The sequence below is a fragment of the Rhinolophus ferrumequinum genome, chromosome 20 (genome assembly GCF_004115265.2).
Source record: "Rhinolophus ferrumequinum isolate MPI-CBG mRhiFer1 chromosome 20, mRhiFer1_v1.p, whole genome shotgun sequence".
NCBI lineage: Eukaryota > Metazoa > Chordata > Mammalia > Chiroptera > Rhinolophidae > Rhinolophus > Rhinolophus ferrumequinum.
The window spans coordinates 35,456,290-35,477,577 of NC_046303.1; the positions used below are offsets into that span (position 1 = coordinate 35,456,290).

At 37.9% G+C, this 21,288-nt stretch overlaps 1 protein-coding gene across 1 annotated transcript in view; it reads right to left on the bottom strand.

Moving 5' to 3' along the window:
- The window catches only part of CFAP69 (cilia and flagella associated protein 69), a 59,257-nt gene extending 43,211 nt beyond the window's left edge, over positions 1-16,046 (bottom strand). The window contains 4 exon segments of the mRNA XM_033088515.1: positions 2,451-2,560; positions 4,770-4,835; positions 6,430-6,489; positions 15,842-16,046. Coding sequence (XP_032944406.1) covers positions 2,451-2,560; positions 4,770-4,835; positions 6,430-6,489; positions 15,842-15,955 — 350 coding nt within the window. The 5' untranslated portion in view covers positions 15,956-16,046.
- Positions 16,047-21,288: the final 5,242 nt, after the last annotated feature.

The window sequence follows — 21,288 nt, forward strand, 5'->3', positions numbered from 1 at the left end:
TTAATTGAAGCATCATTTGCAAAGTAGGGGAAAATATCCTTTCTAACGAATAAAATGAGAATAATATGCTATACTTTAGCCTTAGGAATTGGTAACTAGCAAAAAAAAATGTGTGTCTCTAACTGACCAAAAAGAAAAGAAAGTGAATAAAAAAGAAGAGAGACGGACATGAAAGGCAAGGGTTAAGAAGGACATCTTGGAATACAGCATAAATAAAAAACTTAAAAATTGATTCTCTTTCTCTCTGAGGGCAAAATAATAAAGGATTATAGCTATACTTTTACCAAAATTAGGACAACATTAGATAATCTGATACAAATCACAGATCTAGGCTTACCATAATTTAAAAGCTGTTCAAGGCCTTTTTCTGAAGTTTTTGAAACTCTAGTTAATAGATCAATGGTCTATTTGTTCTTAAAAGTCAGTGACATTTCCTTATTACCTGGATCAGTTACTGTCCACAAAAATAACAGATATACTTTTTGAGACACTAAGGAATCCAAGTTAACAAACATTAATTGTATTATAATTGCATTTCACAGCCACTAGAACCAAAGTGATTTGAAAATACTTTATTTACAAATCATAAAAGACAAGGCACTCGAACCTAGGTCATTAGTTTAAATGTCAAAGGACAGATAAAAGTTATTTCTTAAATACAAAATATAAACTATTTTGGTATTTCTTGAGTTCAAAATTTGAACCTCTTGTATTACTTATTTAAAAGTATAATATATCCTATTATAGGACTTTTAATTAATGTTTTTCAAGAAAAATTAACCAAGTGGTTGAAAAATGGCATTTAGAACTATCTCACTTATGGATGGATATATACATATATATTTAAGACATTTCAAGGGCAAGCTATGAAACGGACAATTTTATAAATGCCACAGAGGTTCGTTTCTAGTGTTTGTTAGGATTTATCATTTGAAACAAATAACTTATCACTTGTTATTCAGTGCATTGTTAAACCTCTTATCTGAAGAACTCTAAAACTAGTTCTATTTGTCTTCCAACTTTTTTGTTTTCTACCAAACAACCTAAACGATAAAGCATCAGAAGAATTTTCTACCAAAAAAGGTTACGAAAAAAAAAAGCATTTTATTTCTGATGCAGTGAGGAAAGCATACTAGTCAGAGGCCAAAAAAGAAAGGCTTTATTTTAGTTTTTAATTTTCAATGCTTTTATCTCCCAAAAATGTCTTGAAAGGAGAATCAAGTGAGGGTGAGGCCTGGAGAAATGTAAGACGAAAGCAGAAATTAAGAGAGTAGGAAAAAAAGAAATATAATAATATGAATAATTATGAAATACAAGGGAAAGTGAAGAGTATTGAAAAGATCTGTCATATTCTGCAGTGAAACATTTAGTCACAGCTTTCAGAGAGAACCAGTTTTTGGTGGATGCTTATGAACCTGCAGTCCTATGACTTGCACAGCCTCAAATTTGAAAATGCTTTAACATTCATAATCTCACATCAGTATAATAATAACAACTAATAACAACTTCCAATTAGTACATTAAATTTCCTTGAAAGCACCTGGACAATAATTTCTTTATTTTTCATGGTCACTATTAAAAAGTAAGGCATGGTAAAGGCATTCAATAAATTATTTTTGACTATTTTGTTCAGATGTCAAAAAAAATTAAAGTAGTTACAAAATTTTAAATATTATTGCTGCTAAATCTAAATGTCAGAGTTAAAACCTACAGTCTTGCTAATATTTGCATATTAAAAGAAAAACACTAATTAAAAAGCTAAATTGGTAGAAAGGTTTAGAAGGTGAAATTGTCAGAAAAGTTTATTCCTGCTTTAAGAAATTTCTTCTACTATAGTATATTGAAAACTAAAAACAGATTATTAATATATATCTTGATTAGCCACTATGTGGCAGCAAGGAAGCAAAAGGTATTCCTAGTTCTCCAAAATGGTTGGAGAAACAATAGTACAGAGGGTGGGACATATTACTTTTTAAATTCTGACCTCTAATTAACATTAAAACATATATATCAAAAATAATTTGACATTCTTAATTCATATTCATATTTGGAAAATCAAATAAAACATGACACAGACCCTAATATATATTTAAGTTAAATTTTCTAAAGATAGAGAAAGAAACTAGCCTGAAAGTAATAAGGCTATATCAAGGATTCTCTAAAAATATGACAATTTCTTGGTTTCATTTCACATTTGTCGTTCACATGTGAGCAACTTATTATCAGAACACATTTTAATATACTTACAGTTCAATCTCTCGTGGCTACCATCCCAGGTTACAAAATTTATGACCTTCACAATACCAACTGCTAGAATAAAGTGATCAAGTGTTTTGTTGAGTGCTGTACCATTTTGCTATACCATAATGCATAATATCTTTGCAATACAAAATAAAACATTAACAATACTGCATGCCAATGTAAAACAAAGTTAAAGAAAAACAACTTACCTACATACTTTTAGGATATTATATACAGATTCTATAAAATGGGGCTGGTGCTCAATTTTTCCTGCACACAGTTTCAGAATTTTAAATATCTGTGCTAAATCCCTTAGGGGCTTTAATATTTTTAGTTAAGAAAGAAAATTAAGATTAATGTTTTTATTAACATATTCTTTATAGCACATCTGCCAAGAAAGTCTATAGAATTCCTATTTTGTTAAATGGGTTGACACTATTTTAATTATAATAATTTTGAAGTCTAAAGAGGAAAACTTAGAACCATATTTTTTTAAGGAATATTATTCACTTTTTGTCTTAGTAAACTCTTATTTAAAATATTTTTTTCTCCTCTCTTAACTTCTCCTAGTCTTTAGAATTTGACTACCAACTACTACACCACAGATTCAGTTGATCAATAACTTACTATTGGCTATGAGTAATAACACATTGAAAAAAATTAACTTAATGGCTCAATTATATCCTTCATCCCCACCCACCCACATGAAACATTAACTGGTTCGGAATGAGCAACCCAATCCTATCTTACTTTTCTGCATTATTTTATTAACATTACTCAGATTCAGTTTCTTGTTTTTAAGGTTTAAATAGGTTGAGATTTTATTTCATTTAAAACTAGTATTAAAGCAAAATGTACCATCTCTAGATCTTCCAGTAAAAGCACCTTTTATTTCATCTATTCAAAAAACCCAATTGGGACATAAACAAATTTCATAATTTTGTTTTACAGCTAAGGGAACATGGAAGTTGTAAGAGCTGGGTATATTAAAAATACAAACTTCTGTTAACTTCCTAGAGAAGTGACCAAGATACTTCTCTAATTTATCTTTGCTTTAAGTTTTATAACCTCTAAAGCCAGCCTACTAAAGGCACTCAGAAATAGAGCCATTTGCCACCCACTCTCTAACCTGAAGAAGAGAAAAAATGATAGTTAAGATAGGAAAATAAATCATTTGCTAGTAGACGTTCTTGGCTACCAGTAAATAGTGCTTAAAATCCACAAGCTATCGGGTAACTGACCCAACAAATCCATATAAAGCTAGGCTAAAGTATGGTAAGAAAAGAAGTAGAATTATAAGCACATTTCCTTGAATGGTAGTCTTAAGACATTTTGAAATACTGGAACAAGCTAATATTAGAGACTGGTACCTTGTTTAGATCAGGCCAGACAACTGTCAGAGATTGTTTAGATCACTACTACTGCAAGTGTGTTCCATGGACCACTGCCAGTTCTGAAATTGTATGTTACCAGTCTGTGGCAAGATGACTACAAAAAGTGAGAGTTTCCTGTGACCATTTTATTGCATTTTATAATAGCATATATATGCAAGGACTGAAACAATGACAACAACTGGCACCCAACAAAAAACTGATTATTAAGCACAGATAGTTTTGAGATGCTCTAGTTTCCATATATTCTGATTGGCGTGACATACGAGTATTCAGTGGGGGTAGTAGCTTATATTTCTGTAATGGTTAGCAGATTATTAAGCACTTGCATGTACATTATCTCATCTAGTTTTGCTAACTACTACATGAGGTGCTGTTATCCCTGTTTCATAAGGGCGGAGAAGTTAAGAAATTTATCAACAGTGAAAATACTCAAGTAAATTGACAGAAACAAGACTTTGATGCGGCCCTCCCAACTACAACTGCTGTCTCTCTGAATCTATAGAAACTGACATTATCTGCACAGAGTTAACTGCATTATACTGTTCTCTTCCATTTTATATTTTCTGATAAACAAAAAAATACAATTTTATAAAAAACCCAAAATGTTATTTTCTGTGATAGACAGAATAATGGCCTGTCCAAAGATGTCCACATCCTATGTCCAGAACTTGTGAATATGTTTCCTTACATGACAAAGGGACATTACAGTGGTCAAGTTAAAAACCGAGATGGGAAAGTAATCCTAGATTATCCAGTTAGGACCCAATGTAATCACAGGGTCCTTACAAGGGAAAGAGAGCAGGAGAGGTGGTGAGAGGCGCAGAGGTGAGAGTGATGCGACTTCAAAGGAAGGCACCCTGAGCCTAAAGCATACAGGTGGCCTCTAGAAGCTGGGAGAAGCAAAGAAACGGATTTTCCCTGCTAACACCTGGACTTTAGTAACTCAGTGAGACTTATTTTGAACTTCTGATCTCCAGAACTGTAAGACAAAAAAATTATGTTGTTTTAAGTCACTAAGTTTGCGGTAATTTTTACAACAGCAATAGGAAACTAATACATTTTCTAATAAAAACCTCCCATTTCAGGATGAATGAAACAAACATACATATATATATATATATACACAAAGGATACAAGTCCATTCTGATAATATTGCATCAGTTTCTTGACAGATTTAAGTTGTTTGCCTTCTAAGTCACCCTAAAACAAATGATCTATTTTAGTTCTTTTGTGCTATTAAAACTGTTGAGATTTTAAAATTTCTACTATAAAAAGAAAGTAGACACATCAGAATTATTAAGAAATTCTTAAATTACTGTGTTATAGTGTAAGGATTATAAAATGTTTCCTGAAACAATGAAGGTAAGAATAAGCTACCATTTAATTTTGATTAAGAAATTGAGAATTAAAACAAGGTTAATATAAAAGCAGTATTTGTTTCCAGAAATACTATTAAGAATACCCAAAGTATGTTGAGTATTTTTCTATGCCATGTACCATTTAGGCACTATACACAACTATCAATCTTCAAAACAGCCATATTAGGAAGGTACTATTATTATTCCTCTTTTCCAGAATAGGAAACTCAAGCTGAAACACTCATCTGTCTAAAATCACAGATAATAAGTGGTGGTATCAGGAGTCACATTTGGCAATCTGACTCCAGAAATTGTATTTTAACCTTTAAAATATGCCCAGAGTACTGGCATAAGCCAAACATCTTCAGCCAATTAAAACAAAATAAAACTCTACAGTGATGTGTTTACATGACTGAATCACATCTGTCCTTTTAATCTTAAATTGCCTGTAAGAAGATGTGGCTTTTTCTATATTTTCTTCCCCCCACACCCTTTTTTTTTTTTTTTTTTTTTTGCCCATCCTTATTTAACAACTAGTAGGAGTTATATGTAGTTCGGTTTTCTTTTTAAAAAAATGCAGATATATTCACAACAAAAAATAACTTTCACAACAAACATAGCCAGTAAAAGATAAATTATTCCTATAGAGTCATTATTTTTATTGGTTTTTCTTCTTTCTATGTAAAAATGGAGAGTCTAAAAAATGTTAAAACGATGACTAAATTTTTGTGCCTACTAATCACAGGACATTGTTCTATTCTGATTAGCTCTACCACGGTCAGCCCGTTTTCCACTTACTAAAAGTACGCCGTCTTCCTCCTGTAGTAAGTTCATAGTGTGTGCTGGCTTTTAGGCATTCAGTCAATTCTTGGGTAATGTCAGGAGAGTGTGGTGTGTGAGCAGGTATATATATGCATTTGTTAACCTTTTCCCAATGCCTGAAATCTCAATTTTGAGTTTTGTATCTAAAATAATTTGATTTCCGTTACATTCTATGTAAGATTTTTCTCAAAATAAATTACCTCTGAATATGTATGAGTATGTATATATATATACATCTTGATTCCATATCAGAAAAATTTAAGTAGTATATCATGAAACATTTTTTCCACCTTGTTCCCCACATCCCACTTGGTAACAAGCAAATATAGAAGCTAGATGAGTCTTTTTCTGCTCTTATGATTTCTTCTTTTTACTTCCACCATCGATTTGTCCACCCCATGAAACCTAGTCTGTTCTCCTCCTCCAGCCTCCCTACCAGGTTAAATACATTCATACTAAATTTAAACAGTCCTTGAATATAAGACATATACTATTTGAAATATTTTCAACAACAGGAGAGAAATGAGACTTATATTTGGGGAAATACATGTTACCTTTCAGGGAAATCACGGCTTATAAGTGATAGAGCAGAGAAATTTTCTCTCAAAGCTTACTTTATCAGTCTCTTCAAGGAGTTTGATGACACCATTTAGGTCCATGGGCTTTAAAGCACCCTAAAAAACAAACAATTCTTAGTATTCTATATTATGAGAATCAAGAAATCACATCAAACACACTATTTTTATATTATCCCTTGGTAACTTTAAAAATATTATGACAAAAAGATGGGGGAGAATAAAAAGCAGATGAGACATTACAGGTGTAAATACATTTTGGAGTTAAAAAAAAACACCAAACTTCTTGAATTCTAGTATTATAATCCTAACGTCTTTAAATTTCACTAGTCCCAAAAGGCCCAAGAGAGCATCTGGAATAACAACAGCAGTTCCATGGTTTGGAAAATAAAATCATCTCATTTATATACACACTACATACTACACTGAATACACACTACACACTACACTGAATACACACTACACTGAATACACACTACATACTACACTGAATACACACTACACTGAATTTGCCTATGCAGATACACATAAGACTAGCTTCTAAACTACAGGTAGGAAATTGCCTTCCTGAATTAGGTATCCCCTCTTTCAGTTGGTACCAGCACTCTTACAGTCATCCACATTAGCAAACAGGAAACTCCAAGTTCTACAGATTTTATATCTTTAGTATTTTTTGAGCCCAGTCAGTTCTCATCTCTCACTCAATTGCGAAGACTTCCTGCTGTTCCCCCTGGCTCTACTCTTGTATCTTGCAACGTCGTCTTCTACCCTACGGTCAGAGTAATAAAACTCAAATCTGAACGTAACTGTCTGAATCATTCAATGAATCTCCACCAAATGCCTCTCATTCCCTCCTTTATTTCCATTTATGTTGTTACAATTCTATTCCTCTCCTTGGTTAACCCCCACAGGTCAGTCCTTCAAGATATAGCTCAGGAGTCATCTCTTCAAGGGATGAAAAAGGACAGAACAAATGTCCTCCCTCCATGCTCCATAGCACCCTAAGTGCATATCCATCGCAACTCTCATCACATTGTTCTAAAATGGTTTCCGTGCGTGTTTATTCCCCACCACACCCTGCCCCAAAGTTCACTTGAGAGCAAAGGCTTTTGTTTTCTGGCACCCGCAGCACCAAACACTGCACCTGGCATAGTGAGGAAGGAAATAGGTGGTACTATCGTCCAAAGTTTAAGTATTTATGGTGATACAGAAATCTTTAAATTCTAAATGCAGCTCTGGCTATATTTATCTTGGGGACTAATGCTTTGTTGCACGGCATTTTCTTTTTAATTCAAATGTTATATCAAAATTGCTTACTCCTATTATATGAGTTAAGCTATCCCAATCTCCTTTGTTTCCTTCCTTCCTCCTTGGGGGAAGGAAAGGCCCCCTCCTTGGGGGCCTGCTTTCGTGCTTACTTCTACTTTAAAATAACTGTTTGGAAAGATGATGTAATGATGCTATAAAAGGGAGAAAAATCCTACTTATTCCTATCATCTAAATACACCTATTTGTATTTTTACATATTATTTTTTGGTTTTATATATTTTTATGTATTATTTTTGGTTCTATTTACATATATAAATACTTTATGTAATTTCACTTAGCGTTAACACAATTGTATTTTCTGATCTTTAAATCTATGATACATACATTTCCCTATTTTTACATAGTCATTATTCCATTGACTCTTAAATCTAGAATTTCCTTCCCTTTCACAATTACAAAGTCGTATATTCTGACCTTAAAAAATCTTGCAAAAACAATTTTCAGTTAAGCATTTTAACTTTAACTTTGCAGAATATATACTGGAATGAGTTTATTTATTCAAAATGATTTTTATTTTAAAAATTAACAATCAAAAAGGATTTAGTAAATATTTAACTATATCTGATACTATGGTTATCATTAAAAGTTATTATATTTTACTGTTAAATTGTTTACATTATTAAATTTATTGTGACCAAAAAAATTGTAAATAGAATTTTGCCTTTTAAGATTTGGGTATTTAATAGTGCCATCCGCCACTACCTTAGTAGTTCTTTCTTTTTTCTTCCTGTGTTCTTGGAGAAATACATATAGTGAGTTTTTATTTTCTGATTTTATGCAATATTGGCTTTGAGGGTTGGAAAGGATATGAAAAGTCAGTGCAGGATTTTCTTTTTAATATCTATATGTATTATCAGATTTTTCTCCCCCAATGAGCAGGTATAACTCTTATAAGAAACAGAGAGTAGTAAAGATTAAAGCATAGATTCCTGTTAGATTTATCTTGTATTATCTCTTCATGTTACTCTGTGTTTTACTTGCTTGGCATATATTATATTTTAAAGATTTTTATCTCCCTTAGCCCTTACCTCCTTTCACAAATATTTATAACACAGCTTCTGTGTTTTACAAACTGTGCTAGGTGTGGGAAACATCTTGCCCTGACCTCAAGTAGCTGTCAGTCTGGCACGGGATGCAGGGAATACAGATGACACACTACAAAATGCTCCACGAATACTAAGAGGTGGAAGGACACAGAATGACATGGGGAGCAGGGGAGGGAATCTGGAACAGCTTCCAGAAGAAGTAATCTGCAGGCAGAGGCGAGAGTGAGTAGGATTTATGAGATGAACTGAAGGTTTGAAAGATGGAGGCAGAGGGAGTAGCATGTGTGAAGGCCTGGAGGCAAGAGAAAACATGGCATCTAGAGGATCCGTGAGTCACCTGGTATGTTGGGAGAGGAGAGTGCAGGAGTTCGTGGCTACAGGTGCTGCTGCTGAGGACAAGTAGAGGTCAAATCACGAATAACAATAATGATAATAACAATGATGGTGATAGCTACAACTTACTAGACAATGTCTATTTCCAGGTGCAGTTGGAATCATTTCACACGTATCTACTAATTAAATTCTATGACATAGGTGCCATTATGAACTCCATTTTACAGAAGGCTTTGTATGCTATGCTGAGGCTCTTCAGAAGCTATTGGATAGTTTGAGAGACTGGATATATAAACAGACAATAGCCAGATTATATATGGCACTAGAACTCTGGCCTCCAACCTCTGCAGCAACCAACCTAGAGAGCCAAACCACATCTTCTGCAGCAGTTGGTTCAGCAACGTTAGGACTAGGTCAATGATTGCCAGACTCCCTAATTTTGCCCCATTTGCCACTTGGGACCCAGAAAAAGCCAAATATACTTCCCAAATGAGTGACACAGGATGCCCTGTTCCTAGCTAGCTCACCTCCAGCTTCCCCATGGCAACCACACCCAACCAAAGCACACCAGACACCTTCACTGGAAAGCTCTGCCTGCCCTGGAGTCTCTGTCAAACGCAAGTAGTGCTGGCTGACGCTCATTCTATAACAAGTTCTGAATAAATAGCCTTTTGGTTCCTATTAGGGTGGTCTTCGTCTATTGCCACAGGTTTTAGCCAGAGGAATGTAACAATAGAAAGATAATTTTGTCTCCTGAGTAGAGTCTGAACTGGAGGTAGGAGAGCAGTCTGTAATTTGAGGCCCCGACTAAGGCAGTGGTAACTGGGCTAGACAACAGCGGATGGAACGAAAACCATCTAGGAGGTAGAATCAGCAGAACCTAATGAGTGATTTGATTTGGTGGGAAAGAGAAGAGAAAGGTGAAGATGACTCCTGGGCTGGAGGAATTATACAAGTGGTGGTGGTATCATCACTGGCTGAGGCAGGGAATTCTGGAGGAAGAGGCTTGTGCTGAGGCTGGCGATGTGTTAAATTTGAGGCAGAGATGTCTAAATCATAGGATAAATATCTGGTAAAGTTTGGGTAATGAGATCACACAAGCAGAGGGTAAAAGCAACAGAAAACATACACGTATAAATATCAAAATAATTGCTGTTATTATCATAAGATGTTGATAGAGAAATTGTAAAAATATTTAACAAAACCTTTTTAAGATCAAAAGTTTAATAAACTGCTATGAAGTAAATTATACCTCCAAGTTCAAGTTATAGCATGAACTTATTTTCCCACTTTACCAAGGGAGCTTTCAAAGGGGAGAAATCTTACTCATTTGATATTTTGTTATAGGGAAAGGAACTACGGTAACAGTTACTGTGGTCCTTTTATGTGGCTGGCACTTTATATCTTAGCTAATCCTCAAATCTGCCATAGAAAGGTAGCATTATTATAACTGTTGACGAAACTGGGGCCCTGAGACCTAACTTGTTAAAGTCACATAACTAGTAAATGGGCTAGCAGGTCTGCCTGTTGCACGAATGCCGGTTCTTTGCATTTTAGTTCTCTGCCTGACTCCTCAATTGACCACAAAGGTTATTTCTAGCAATTTCTCCAAAACAGGGGTGGGCAATTTTAAGGACACAGTCCACGGCAATAGTACAGACAGTGGCGGGATATGACATCAACTAGCAGATTGTGGAGGCTCTCAGAGGGAGGGCAAATTTGGGCAAGAAAGCTCAGCCATGACACCTATGCAAATGAACTAATCACAATTCCACATTTTTTTCTGCAAATATTTATTAAGAGCTTACAGTGTGTTAGACATTGTTCTAGGTACTAAAGATATGGTATTGAATAAAACACATAAAATCTGCTGTCAGAAAGAATTCATATGTTTTGAGGGAGACAAAATCAGTAAATTATCTAGCATACCACAAGATGGTAATGATCTGGAGAAAAGGAGAAGTGCTAGGATGCTCGAGTCAGCAAAGGACTCACAGAGAGGGTAACATTTCAGCAAGTCTCGAAGGAGCTAAGGCAACAAGCCATGAATAGCAAGAGGAAAACGTTCAGACAACAGGCCCAGCAAGTGCAAAGGCAAAGTGCAAAGGCAGGTGTACACCTGGCATGGATGAGGAGAGGCTAGGAGGCCAGTGTGACTGGAACACAGAAGGCTTTGTAAGCTACCATGAGGACTTAAATTTCCACTCTGAGCTCAGAGTCCAGGAGAGAAGGACACGTAAGTATTAAGGTATATTGCAGTTAAGGAACCCTGATTCTAGTGAGAGAGACAAAACTTAGATAAATGAAACAGTGACCAACATAAAACAAGTGATAACTGGGTGAAAAATTGTGTGACTCAGACCTAGGACTATACCCATTTATGAGAGATCGGTGGGTGAAAATAAATGGGAGTGCTTCCTATTGGGAAAGTACTTCATGCTGCAGAGGCTGGATCTGAAGGTGGTGTAAGATTTAAATTCAGAAAAGAGGGAAAGGGACTCCTTCACCCTCTGTGTACCAAGTATTGTGCTGGATGCTGCTGGTAGGGATAGTGGGGGAAATGCGGGAAACCGCGCTAAAAATCAACAGGCAAGTTTCTGTCTTCATGAAGCTGGCACTATGCCTAGCATACATAACAGATAATGTACAGATTATGCACTGGGAAACCTTGAAAACAGAACACAGAAGTGGGGCTGAGGCATTTTAGGGATGGCAGAGACCTTGGTTATCATTTGTACAGTGGTTCTGAGGCTAAAAATCACTTCAGTGAGTTTCAAGAGTCCCAGGCTCCATACTGGGGATTGAGTAGATCTGTAGTACGTAGGTACAGTGTTTTTAAAAAGCTGAGATGACTGTGATGGTCACTCAGGTTTGGGGAACACTCATCTAGGACAGGCTGGTTTTACAGTGACGGGGAGAAAACTCGGAGATGTCCTAAATTAATCGCAGCAGGCCAGAGTGTGGAAGGAAAAGATATGTTAACTAGCTAACAACTGCAGGGCAAAACCAACCAAAGACCGCTTCCATTCCTGGGTGGATGCTGGGACTCTGAACTGACTTCCGGTGGCTGTTTCCATGACTATCTAAAGAGAACAATCCGGTGCCACTGACCACCAGGGGCCTCCCTTCTTGCTTACTTTGCTTACGCATGAACTTTCCGGACTGTTACCCACAACCAATGCAAAGGAATAAACACTTCTCCCTTACGGACTGTGCACCTATCCCAGAACTAGCCCTGCTTCACCTTCTTCCACCCCCTTTATCAATGTAAATGCTTTCAACACAACTTACGTCTTTCGTCGCCCTACTCGATGTACAAAACGGTCCATCCACTCCGGGATGGTCACCGAGCGGTGGTTTACATTTCCTGCCCCAGGACCTGGTCCTTTCCTCGCGAGCATATGGTTCAATAAGCCCTTTCTTTTAGAAAAGCTTTCGGCCCTGAACGTTTTTTTGTTTGATAATAGAAAAGGGAACGGGTCTAGAGAGGTTAAATGATTTGGCCAGTGTAATTATACATGCGTATTAGGTGAAGTAAGCAATAAGGAGATTCTGGGGAATCCCGAAAGAAAGAGGGTTGGGACTCAGGGAGAAAGGAAGATGACAACGTGGTATTTATGGAAAATAGATTGGAAAAAGGAAAAGGAGCAAACCAAAGGCCTGACTAGGAGGAGGAAAGATTAATCCGGGACGAACTGAGACACTGTGGAGACAAGAAAGGACAGCAGGTAGTTCTTGTAGAGCCCCATTTGGTACCCCTGGGTTTTTTACCACCTCATCTGACCTGGTGAGGGGAGAGCTGGAATTTTGTTTTATTGTTATTGTTTACTTTGTTTTATAATCTGAATCGTATTAAAATACCTCCTGCAGCTTTCCAGGAGTTAGTTGCTGTGAAACTCTGTAACACTGTTTACACCACACTGTAGCCATAATACACTAGCATTGCTACTCAGAGTGGGAAGTGGGGTCCTCCATACAGTCACAGTGACATCGCTTGGAATCCTGTTAGAAAAGCAGAATCCAGGGTTCCACTGCAGACCTACAAAATTGGAAACTGCATTTTAATAAAATCCTCAGGTGCTACAAATGCACATTAAAATTTTAAAGGGTTTCTGAGTCTTTAGAATGACAGGAACAACATTAACATAAATAGAAGATAGATGAAGGTAAACAGTTTGTGGTTTCAAACCTATGATGGAGCTGGCTTAAAGAATTGAGGTAGAATCCACACTCACTTTTAGTGGCTAGGATATATACTGTGTCTCAAGTGTAGGCAGAGGAGGAGGTTGCAAATGTGGAATGGTTTGAAAGGACTGAAAACATTTAGAGTTCCACCAGTCTTTCCTCTACTGGCTTGAGGCAGTAGGGGTTTAAAAATTACCATTTTAATGATGGCAAAGAGGACTAGACCCCACTCTGGGTAATGAAACTGAGTAAGGCTAAGTTAACTTCTCAAGGCCTTAGGGTCCTCATTTGTAAAATCAATAACAAATAAAACCCAGCGAGGCTGTGATCATTTCTCCCGGCTCTAAAGTTTTTATTCTATTGCATTTCTTTTGGTAGATACTGCCTTTTTCTTTAATACTTTATAAAATATCAATACTCCTGAAGTAGATAAACAAACAAAAAACCTTTCACGGCTTAAAGTCTTTCTGAAAGAAAGGATTTATTGAGCCATAAGCTAGCCAAAAAAAAAAAAAAAAAAAAAAAAAAAAAAAAAGAAGAAGAAGAAGAAAAAAAAAAAGACCAGGTACGGGGGCATGCCGTTTAAACCAGCAACAGCAGGGCTAGGTAGGAAGGACAAATCTGTCCACCATCCTGGAGTTGAGGAGAGCTTTTAGACATTATGTTTTGTGGAAGAAAGATGTACCTTGTTTTGAAAGAATTTACATTGGCTACAGCTAAGTGGAGCAGGGAAAGAGTGAAGTAGGGGCAGTTCTATAAGAAGTGCCCAGAAGCACAATCTCTATGAAATATTTACTACATTTGATTGGTACTAACAATTGTGAAAGTTCATGCACATATGCAGGAAGCGGTGGGTCTAGCGGTCAGCTAATAAGACACCCAGAGGTGGATTCATAGCTCCAACACACATTTTTTTGTTAATTGGCCCACAGCTACTAACTGGTTAACTACTCTTGCCTTTTCCTCTTACTACCCAGGCCTGATGTAATTTAATGCAGGATATCTCAGAATTTTTCTCTTGTCATTATTAACAAGGTAGGAACTTTAATGTATACAAATTGGTTTCTTCCTGGGAGAGAATCCTAGGTCATGGAAGGAGAGGTGGCAATGAAAGCAAAGGAAAAAAGCATGAAAGGAAAAAGGGAAAGAAGAAAATACACATATAAACAGGTATACTTGTTTTGCTTTACTTGGTATGTTGTGGACTATTTTGGCCATGGCCTATTAAAGTATTTTCTCTTTTTTCTTTTTCTTTTTTTTTTTTCAAGCCATGCTTGCTTGCCTCATATACCCTTGCCACGCCCACCCTTTTTTTCACACCAAGTAAAGGAAGAATTAATGAGAGCCATAAGATACAAAATTCACCTGCTTCCCAAATTTGCCCAGTTCCTGGGAGAACAGCGGAAGTCTTGCGACCTTTGCAGCCAGCCCTGCAAGTGGAGGGCTGCTGTTCCTCAAAGTTCTTCTTCTCTCAACCCGGGCTGGAATATTTCCACAAAACTGTTTAGGTCAATTCCGCCTGCTTCTCCTCATGCAAAAGTGCTTGTTGCTCTGCAGATAATGTAAATGTCTGACCATCCTCAGAGAACTCAACGCTCTTCCCGCTGTAGAAGAGGTCCCCAGACAACTAACTAGCCACTCCCAAGGAACTGTCCAAGGTTCCAGGATGGGGACCCAGAAGACCGGGTTCCTGACGCAGCCTGAGACTTGTGAAGTCTCCACAGGAATTCCCATAGCGGCCCCACGCCATTAGTGTGAGGACGCAGGGCTGGATTCCTCCATAGAATTCACGTTTTTAGGGCTTGATCGTGGCTCTCAAAGGAGGAGCAATAGGACCCTAACATGAAACAAGTGACTTGGAGCTTCTAAACACCTCGCCACAAATGGAAATCCAAGCGAGGGTTCCGAAGTGAAATTTTTCCACAGACCAACTTGAAAGAATCAATTTTGTATTCATAACAAAAGGAAACAGAAAACCAAATACGAGCACAAAACAAGAAATCAAATCTATTCTCTGCCACTTCTCTCTGACCCTCTCCACAATCAGCTTCCAATTTCATATAAAAACGATTCTTAATTTCTAATTTTAACAGCATTTTTCCTTCCCTCCCGGTCCAGGTTTTAATAGCAAATTTCAACACCGGAGAAATTTCTGCCTCTGTCAAGAACATCCCTTGACAAAAGGGATCTAACATACAAAAGCACAGTGCACATAAAGTGGTCCAATTCCTGTTTTCGCTAAGAACGTCTCCTTCCCCAGGCCCCTCGTAGTCACGCTTTTCGAAGATGAGCAGCAAAAGCCTTGCCAGCTCCGTTAGTTAGTAGTAGGACGCTCTGGGAGGACCTCGCGGCTCAAATCTCCAGACAGGTTGGTTGACGACAGTCAGCCCTGCTTGCAGGCGGCGCAGTTCTCGAAGGGATCGGCCTTGGGCTCCGAACCTCGGTCCCGCGGGCTCCCGGTGTTTCCACTTGGGCCATTTCGGCCCTTGCTGCCCCTGGCCTGATCTCAATCTACCCCCTCCCTCCACACCCTCCAAAGCACATCCACCTGCCCCTACCTGAGCGTCCTCGTCCTCCGTCACCACCCCGACCACCGGGATTTGTCGAGGGCTGCTGGACTTAGTCCTGCCGCCGGGTTCCTGGGACCGGGCGGTCGCCTGCTGTGTAAACATGACTGCGGCGGCCGAGTGAGGGGTGGGGGTCCTGGGTCCTACAGTGTCCGCCGCTGCGGGACCCAAAGAAGCTCTGCCCCGGAGAAGGAAGGCTCCCCCCTGGGAGCCGCGAGAGTGAAAGGCCCCAGGGGTCCTGCCGTGGCCTAGGCCACCCGGACCCCACTCTCAGCGCGCCGCTGCAGACCACCCGCCGCGATCCGCCGCCGCCCGCCCGCCGGTTGCTAACACAAGCCAGGCCGTTGCTAGGGGCGGGGCCACAGGCGGCCAAAGCGCCTCCTCCTCTGGATGCCCGGGGATGCAAATTATCCCCAACACTCATCTGCACCTCCACGCGTGGGGTGGCCGGGTCGGCTTCCGCCGCTTAGGGAGGCGAGGGAAGACCTCGGTACGTACTAGGACAATGTGACCTCAGCGCCATGTATGTCTGTTTCGGTAGTTTGTGCGGGGCCTTCTTAAAACGGACGTGAGTGGGTGAAGGGGTGAGGTTTGTACGATGTTTGAGTGATGGATGACGGATAGTGTTGGAAGCGGAGCAGTCACACCCCAGAGAAGTGACCACTGTCATCTGCATTTCCCAGTCTACTATCTCTTCTGTACTTGAGTGGCCCTACTGGTTAAGTAAACAAACAAGGCATTTTACACAATGTTAGAAGGCTTTGGAATCAAATCCTTGAATCTAAAGCAAGTTAAGCCCTGGAAGCCCTCTCCCCGTCCCCCCTTTACTCATCTGTGAAATAGGATTGCTGTGAGAGGATCCAATAAGATGATAGTTTTGTACAGTGGTGCTTGACACATAATAAGCAACCTATATAAATGGTCAATTTATCATTATCTTTACTATCGTTATCTATTCACTGTGTCCTGAGTCATAATACAAGAAGGGTGAAAACTTGAATGGAAAGCTTTTCGTGATAATCATCAGTATAACTCAATCACTCCAAACACCATGGCTGTGAAACTTATTTAAGAATCCTTACTTAAGAATCCTTAAAAAAAAAAAAAATCCTTTAGGTTTAACCTTTTCATCTTTGTTTCAACCTCCAGAAATTCAAGATTTAAATGTGAGTTCTTATATCTTCTATAAAATTTATAAAATTTATAAAAAATTACACATAACAAACTCCATGAAAATAAATTTCACTTCACTTCTCAGGGTTTCTCTCCTCGTTTGTAGAATAAGCAAGTTGATCAGTGATTTCTAAGATTCTGTAACCAGTTCAAACACTGAATGACACCAGTTTTGGTTCTTCAAATGAAAAGAAAAACTAGATATGGCCTGGCAGCACTTAATGTAAATCATAGCCAAAGAAACCAAGCTTCTTTAAAAGAGCACTGGAGCATTTCCAGTCTCTATTTCCTAACTTCAATTCATTCTTCCCTTTTCCTCATTCTCAGTCCTCTGAAACTGCTCTGACTGACGGCAGTCTGCAGACGCTTTCCTGTCCTCAACCTTGCTGTACTTGTCTGCAGTATTTTACGGTGTTGACTACTCTTCCCTTCTTGAAACTCCCTTGCTTGGGCTGCAGCATTCTTTTTCTTTTTTCTTTACAGTTACCCATCGGTATTTCTAGAAAGCCTCTCAGGCCTTAACACCTAGCGTTGGGTTCAGTAGGTCTCAGGTTACAATCACCCAGGGAGAGTGCAAAGGGTGCGTCAAGTGTATTATTAACATGACCTCAATTGCTGTTGCACATACTGAGTACACCTCATCAAAACGAAACTGAAACCACTTGGATAAAGACAATGGAATCCTGTGAGACTGGCACCTGAAACCAAGATGGTGGTGGACAGCTGACAACTGGATGATTTGCTCATCTTTTCTGCGCATCCTGGCATCTCAAGATGAGGAAAACCAAATAGGAGGGATTGCAAAGGAAAATCTTCCACTTAAAACAGTTTGCCTAGGAGATATCAACTAACTATTGTGTTTCAGCCCAACAGGTTGAAGCTGATAAGGTTTCATAAACCTCAGTGACTCTGGAACGTCAGACTCTCCTCACTTGACTTAACTGAAGACACTTTCCTGAATGAACAATAGGATTTTTATTTTATTTTAACCAATGTGTATATAGACCTACCCATTAATTCTGCCCTATATCCAGAGTACCAATTTCCAATGCTTAATTAGCAAAACTCCCGTGAACTCCTCTTTCTAGCACTTAAAAACCCTTGACTTTTTTCCTGTTTAAAATAGGTAGGATTTAGGTTTAAACATTAATCATGGATCCTTCTTAATATAGATTTTTTAAAGGCTGTAAGTTAAGAGCACAGGAGACATTTTTATGAGACTCAACCAGGAAGATATAAGGGTAAAGTGAGCAACTATTGAAATGGTAAATTATTTCAACAAAAAGTTAAATTCATAGTAATGTATGAGAAATGAATTATACATAGAAAACAAAAATGCTTCAATCTGATAGCAAGTCTGCAGAATTTAACATCTCTGTTAAGTTACAAATTGCAATTTCTTTTAAAAAAGCAGCTGTAAACTTAAAGAGTAACTAAGTTTTTTAATTTTTAAAGTAACAAAGTTAAATGTTTTTAACATAAATAAATGTAGTATTAAGAAATATTGTTCTGATTTTTTTCCTGATACTTTACACACTTGCCTAATTAGCAATGCTCAGTAAAATTATAATTATTCATTACAATGAATTAGGAACATTTCTAATAAGTATTTTAGATTACATACAAATTTGGTAGTCTCTAAACTCATGCCAGAGATTCTAAATGTTCAAGCAAAGGTTATTCCTTTCTGAGTCAGAGTAATTCATTTTAAACAGAATTTTTACAGAACTTATGAAATGTTATTAGAGTATAGTCTTAGTAGGTTAGCTTTAGGGGAATTATATAACAGAAGAAATACATATAAAGCTGGACTTTAATCTACCTTAGTGTTTTAAAAATTATTTCAGGTTGATTGTTACAGAAACAAAGCCTAAAAAAGGAACAAAATTACCTCTTTCTGAGAGAATCACTAATGCAAATTTGGGAGTAATAACTACATGAAACTGAAAACAAAGCAAAATAACAGCCATCCCTGAAGTCAACCATTCTAATACAAAGTGTACTACTAATCCAAAATGCAAGTGATTTTTAATTAGGAAGCTGGAGGAGGTACTCATGTTTAGTGGAGAAACTAAATAAATGGTAATAAATGAAATGAATTTATAAAGAGTGTCTTTTTACCTGATCAGAGCTTCAGTTCCATGACACAGGAATAGTTCCGTGAAATGAAAATGTTCTCAAGCTTTTAGAGCTAGTAACTATTTACTGTGTTCACATGTTGGGAGGTTATAGTGAAGTACCTCCGGGATAGAACTGTCGTTATTGTGGAGCAGGATTAACCAGACAGGTTTTCTCCAATGACATTCGTTATTCCAGTTCTATAACTAATTTGACTTGTTCTAATTCCACGGACCCTGTGTTAGTTTGCTAGTGCTGCCAGAACAAATACCACAGATGGGTGGTATTTTATTTCCTCACAGCCTGGAGGTTACAAATCCAAGATCAAGGTGTCCAAGATTGGCTTCATTCTGAAGCTTTTCTCCTTGGCGTATAGAAGCCTCCTGTCTCCCTTTGTCTTCCCTCTATATCTTAATCTCCTTTTCTTATAAGGATGCCAGCCATATTGGATTATGGCCTCATTTTACCTTAATTACCTTAAGGAGGTAATTAAAGCTCTATCTCCACATATAGTCAGTCGGAGATACTGGGGGTCAACCTATGAATTTTAGGGGTATACAATTCAGCCATAACAGATTCCAACATCCTTTGAATTATAATTTGAATTCTTAGAACAGATTCAAGAATAGAATATGCTTAGTCAAGGCAATACTGATATTCTTGCCTACAGGACATTGATATTTCTCACAGTGGTGATAAATCACTATTCTGATTTAAGAATCTATCTGTACATTTGATCAATGTGAATCTGCCCCTGGGACATGTATTCACTTCCAGGGCTCCCAACCAATCTGGATTTTGTCAAAATCGTCATTTATTTCATGTTTCATTTTCCATTTGAAGAATCCACTACCCAAACTACTGTGCTAGCCTAGGTTCCCTAAAGACTGCCACAAACAAACAACAACAAACATTCACCTGCTGCCACTTTATTGGAGGGAGAGGGGCACTGTCCCCGGGAAGCAGAAGTTAGAAACAGATGAAAGTGAGGCAGGCAGTGGAGGAGGAAGCACAAATATAGGTGTTACGGAGCTGGCTATGGCATTGGAATAAGTGCAGTTAATTCCTCTGTCTTTTAGATATTTTCATGGAAGCCTTATTGCACTGAATTATTGCACTTTGGAACAGCCCATCTGGGGGAAAGGGAGAATTTATCCACCATCTCCCTCTGCTGCATCTCTTTGGTCAAAGTTCCCCACTTAAGTAGGGTTGCCACATTTAGCAAATAAATAAATAAATAAATAAATAAATAAATAAATAAATAAATGGCCAATCCTATGCAATATTAGTAACAGAATTACACTAAAAAGTTACTCATCTGCAATTCAAAGTTAACTGGGTGTTTGTCCTGTATTTTACCTGGCAACTCTAGTCTAAGGACATTAACACCCATGCATTACCAGGCAGCGGCAGGGGAAGCCAGATACTGTATAGGCATCAAGGTTAGTTCTCCTCCCCAATACAGCGGTGTGGCAGGGGGAGTGATGGTGGCAGTGTGGCAGTGACTCCAGGGCGGCTCCAGGTTATTGGCCATGAGGCAAGGCGGAAACGGAGGCAGTGATGGGGAGAGGTGCGGGCAGGAGGATGGCAGGCGTGGCCAAATGGATGTGGGAGATAAATAACACAATTTGCTATAAAAATGAATTAACATTCATTATAATATCTTGCTAGTATCTGTCAGACCATACTGCAGTAGACACTGGGAGTATAGTTGTGAATTAGAAAGAGTTCCTGCTATCAGGAAGCTTCCAGAATATCGCTGGAATATTGTGTTGAGTTCTCCGTTAAAGAAACTTAATGAATGCTAGTGAAATGAAATAATTTTAAGAATACCAACTCCATGAGAGTTGGTTATTTTTCTAAATAACTACTTTGGCAAAAACAAACAAACTAAACTCCCCGCCCCCTGCCGCCAAGCCCCAAAACTATTATGTGTATTGCTTTTTGGATGCTTCTAAAAAGAAACATAAAAATATTAGATAGCCTCCATTAAATATTGGAATTATTATTCAGTAAGGAAGAAAAATCCGCTTGTATACAACATTTCAAAAAAGACGGTAAAACACATTAAATAGTATTTTTATTTAGGTGTTTATAAGGCAGATCTATGAGAATGACATAAAAACATGGCATGTATTTTGATAGCA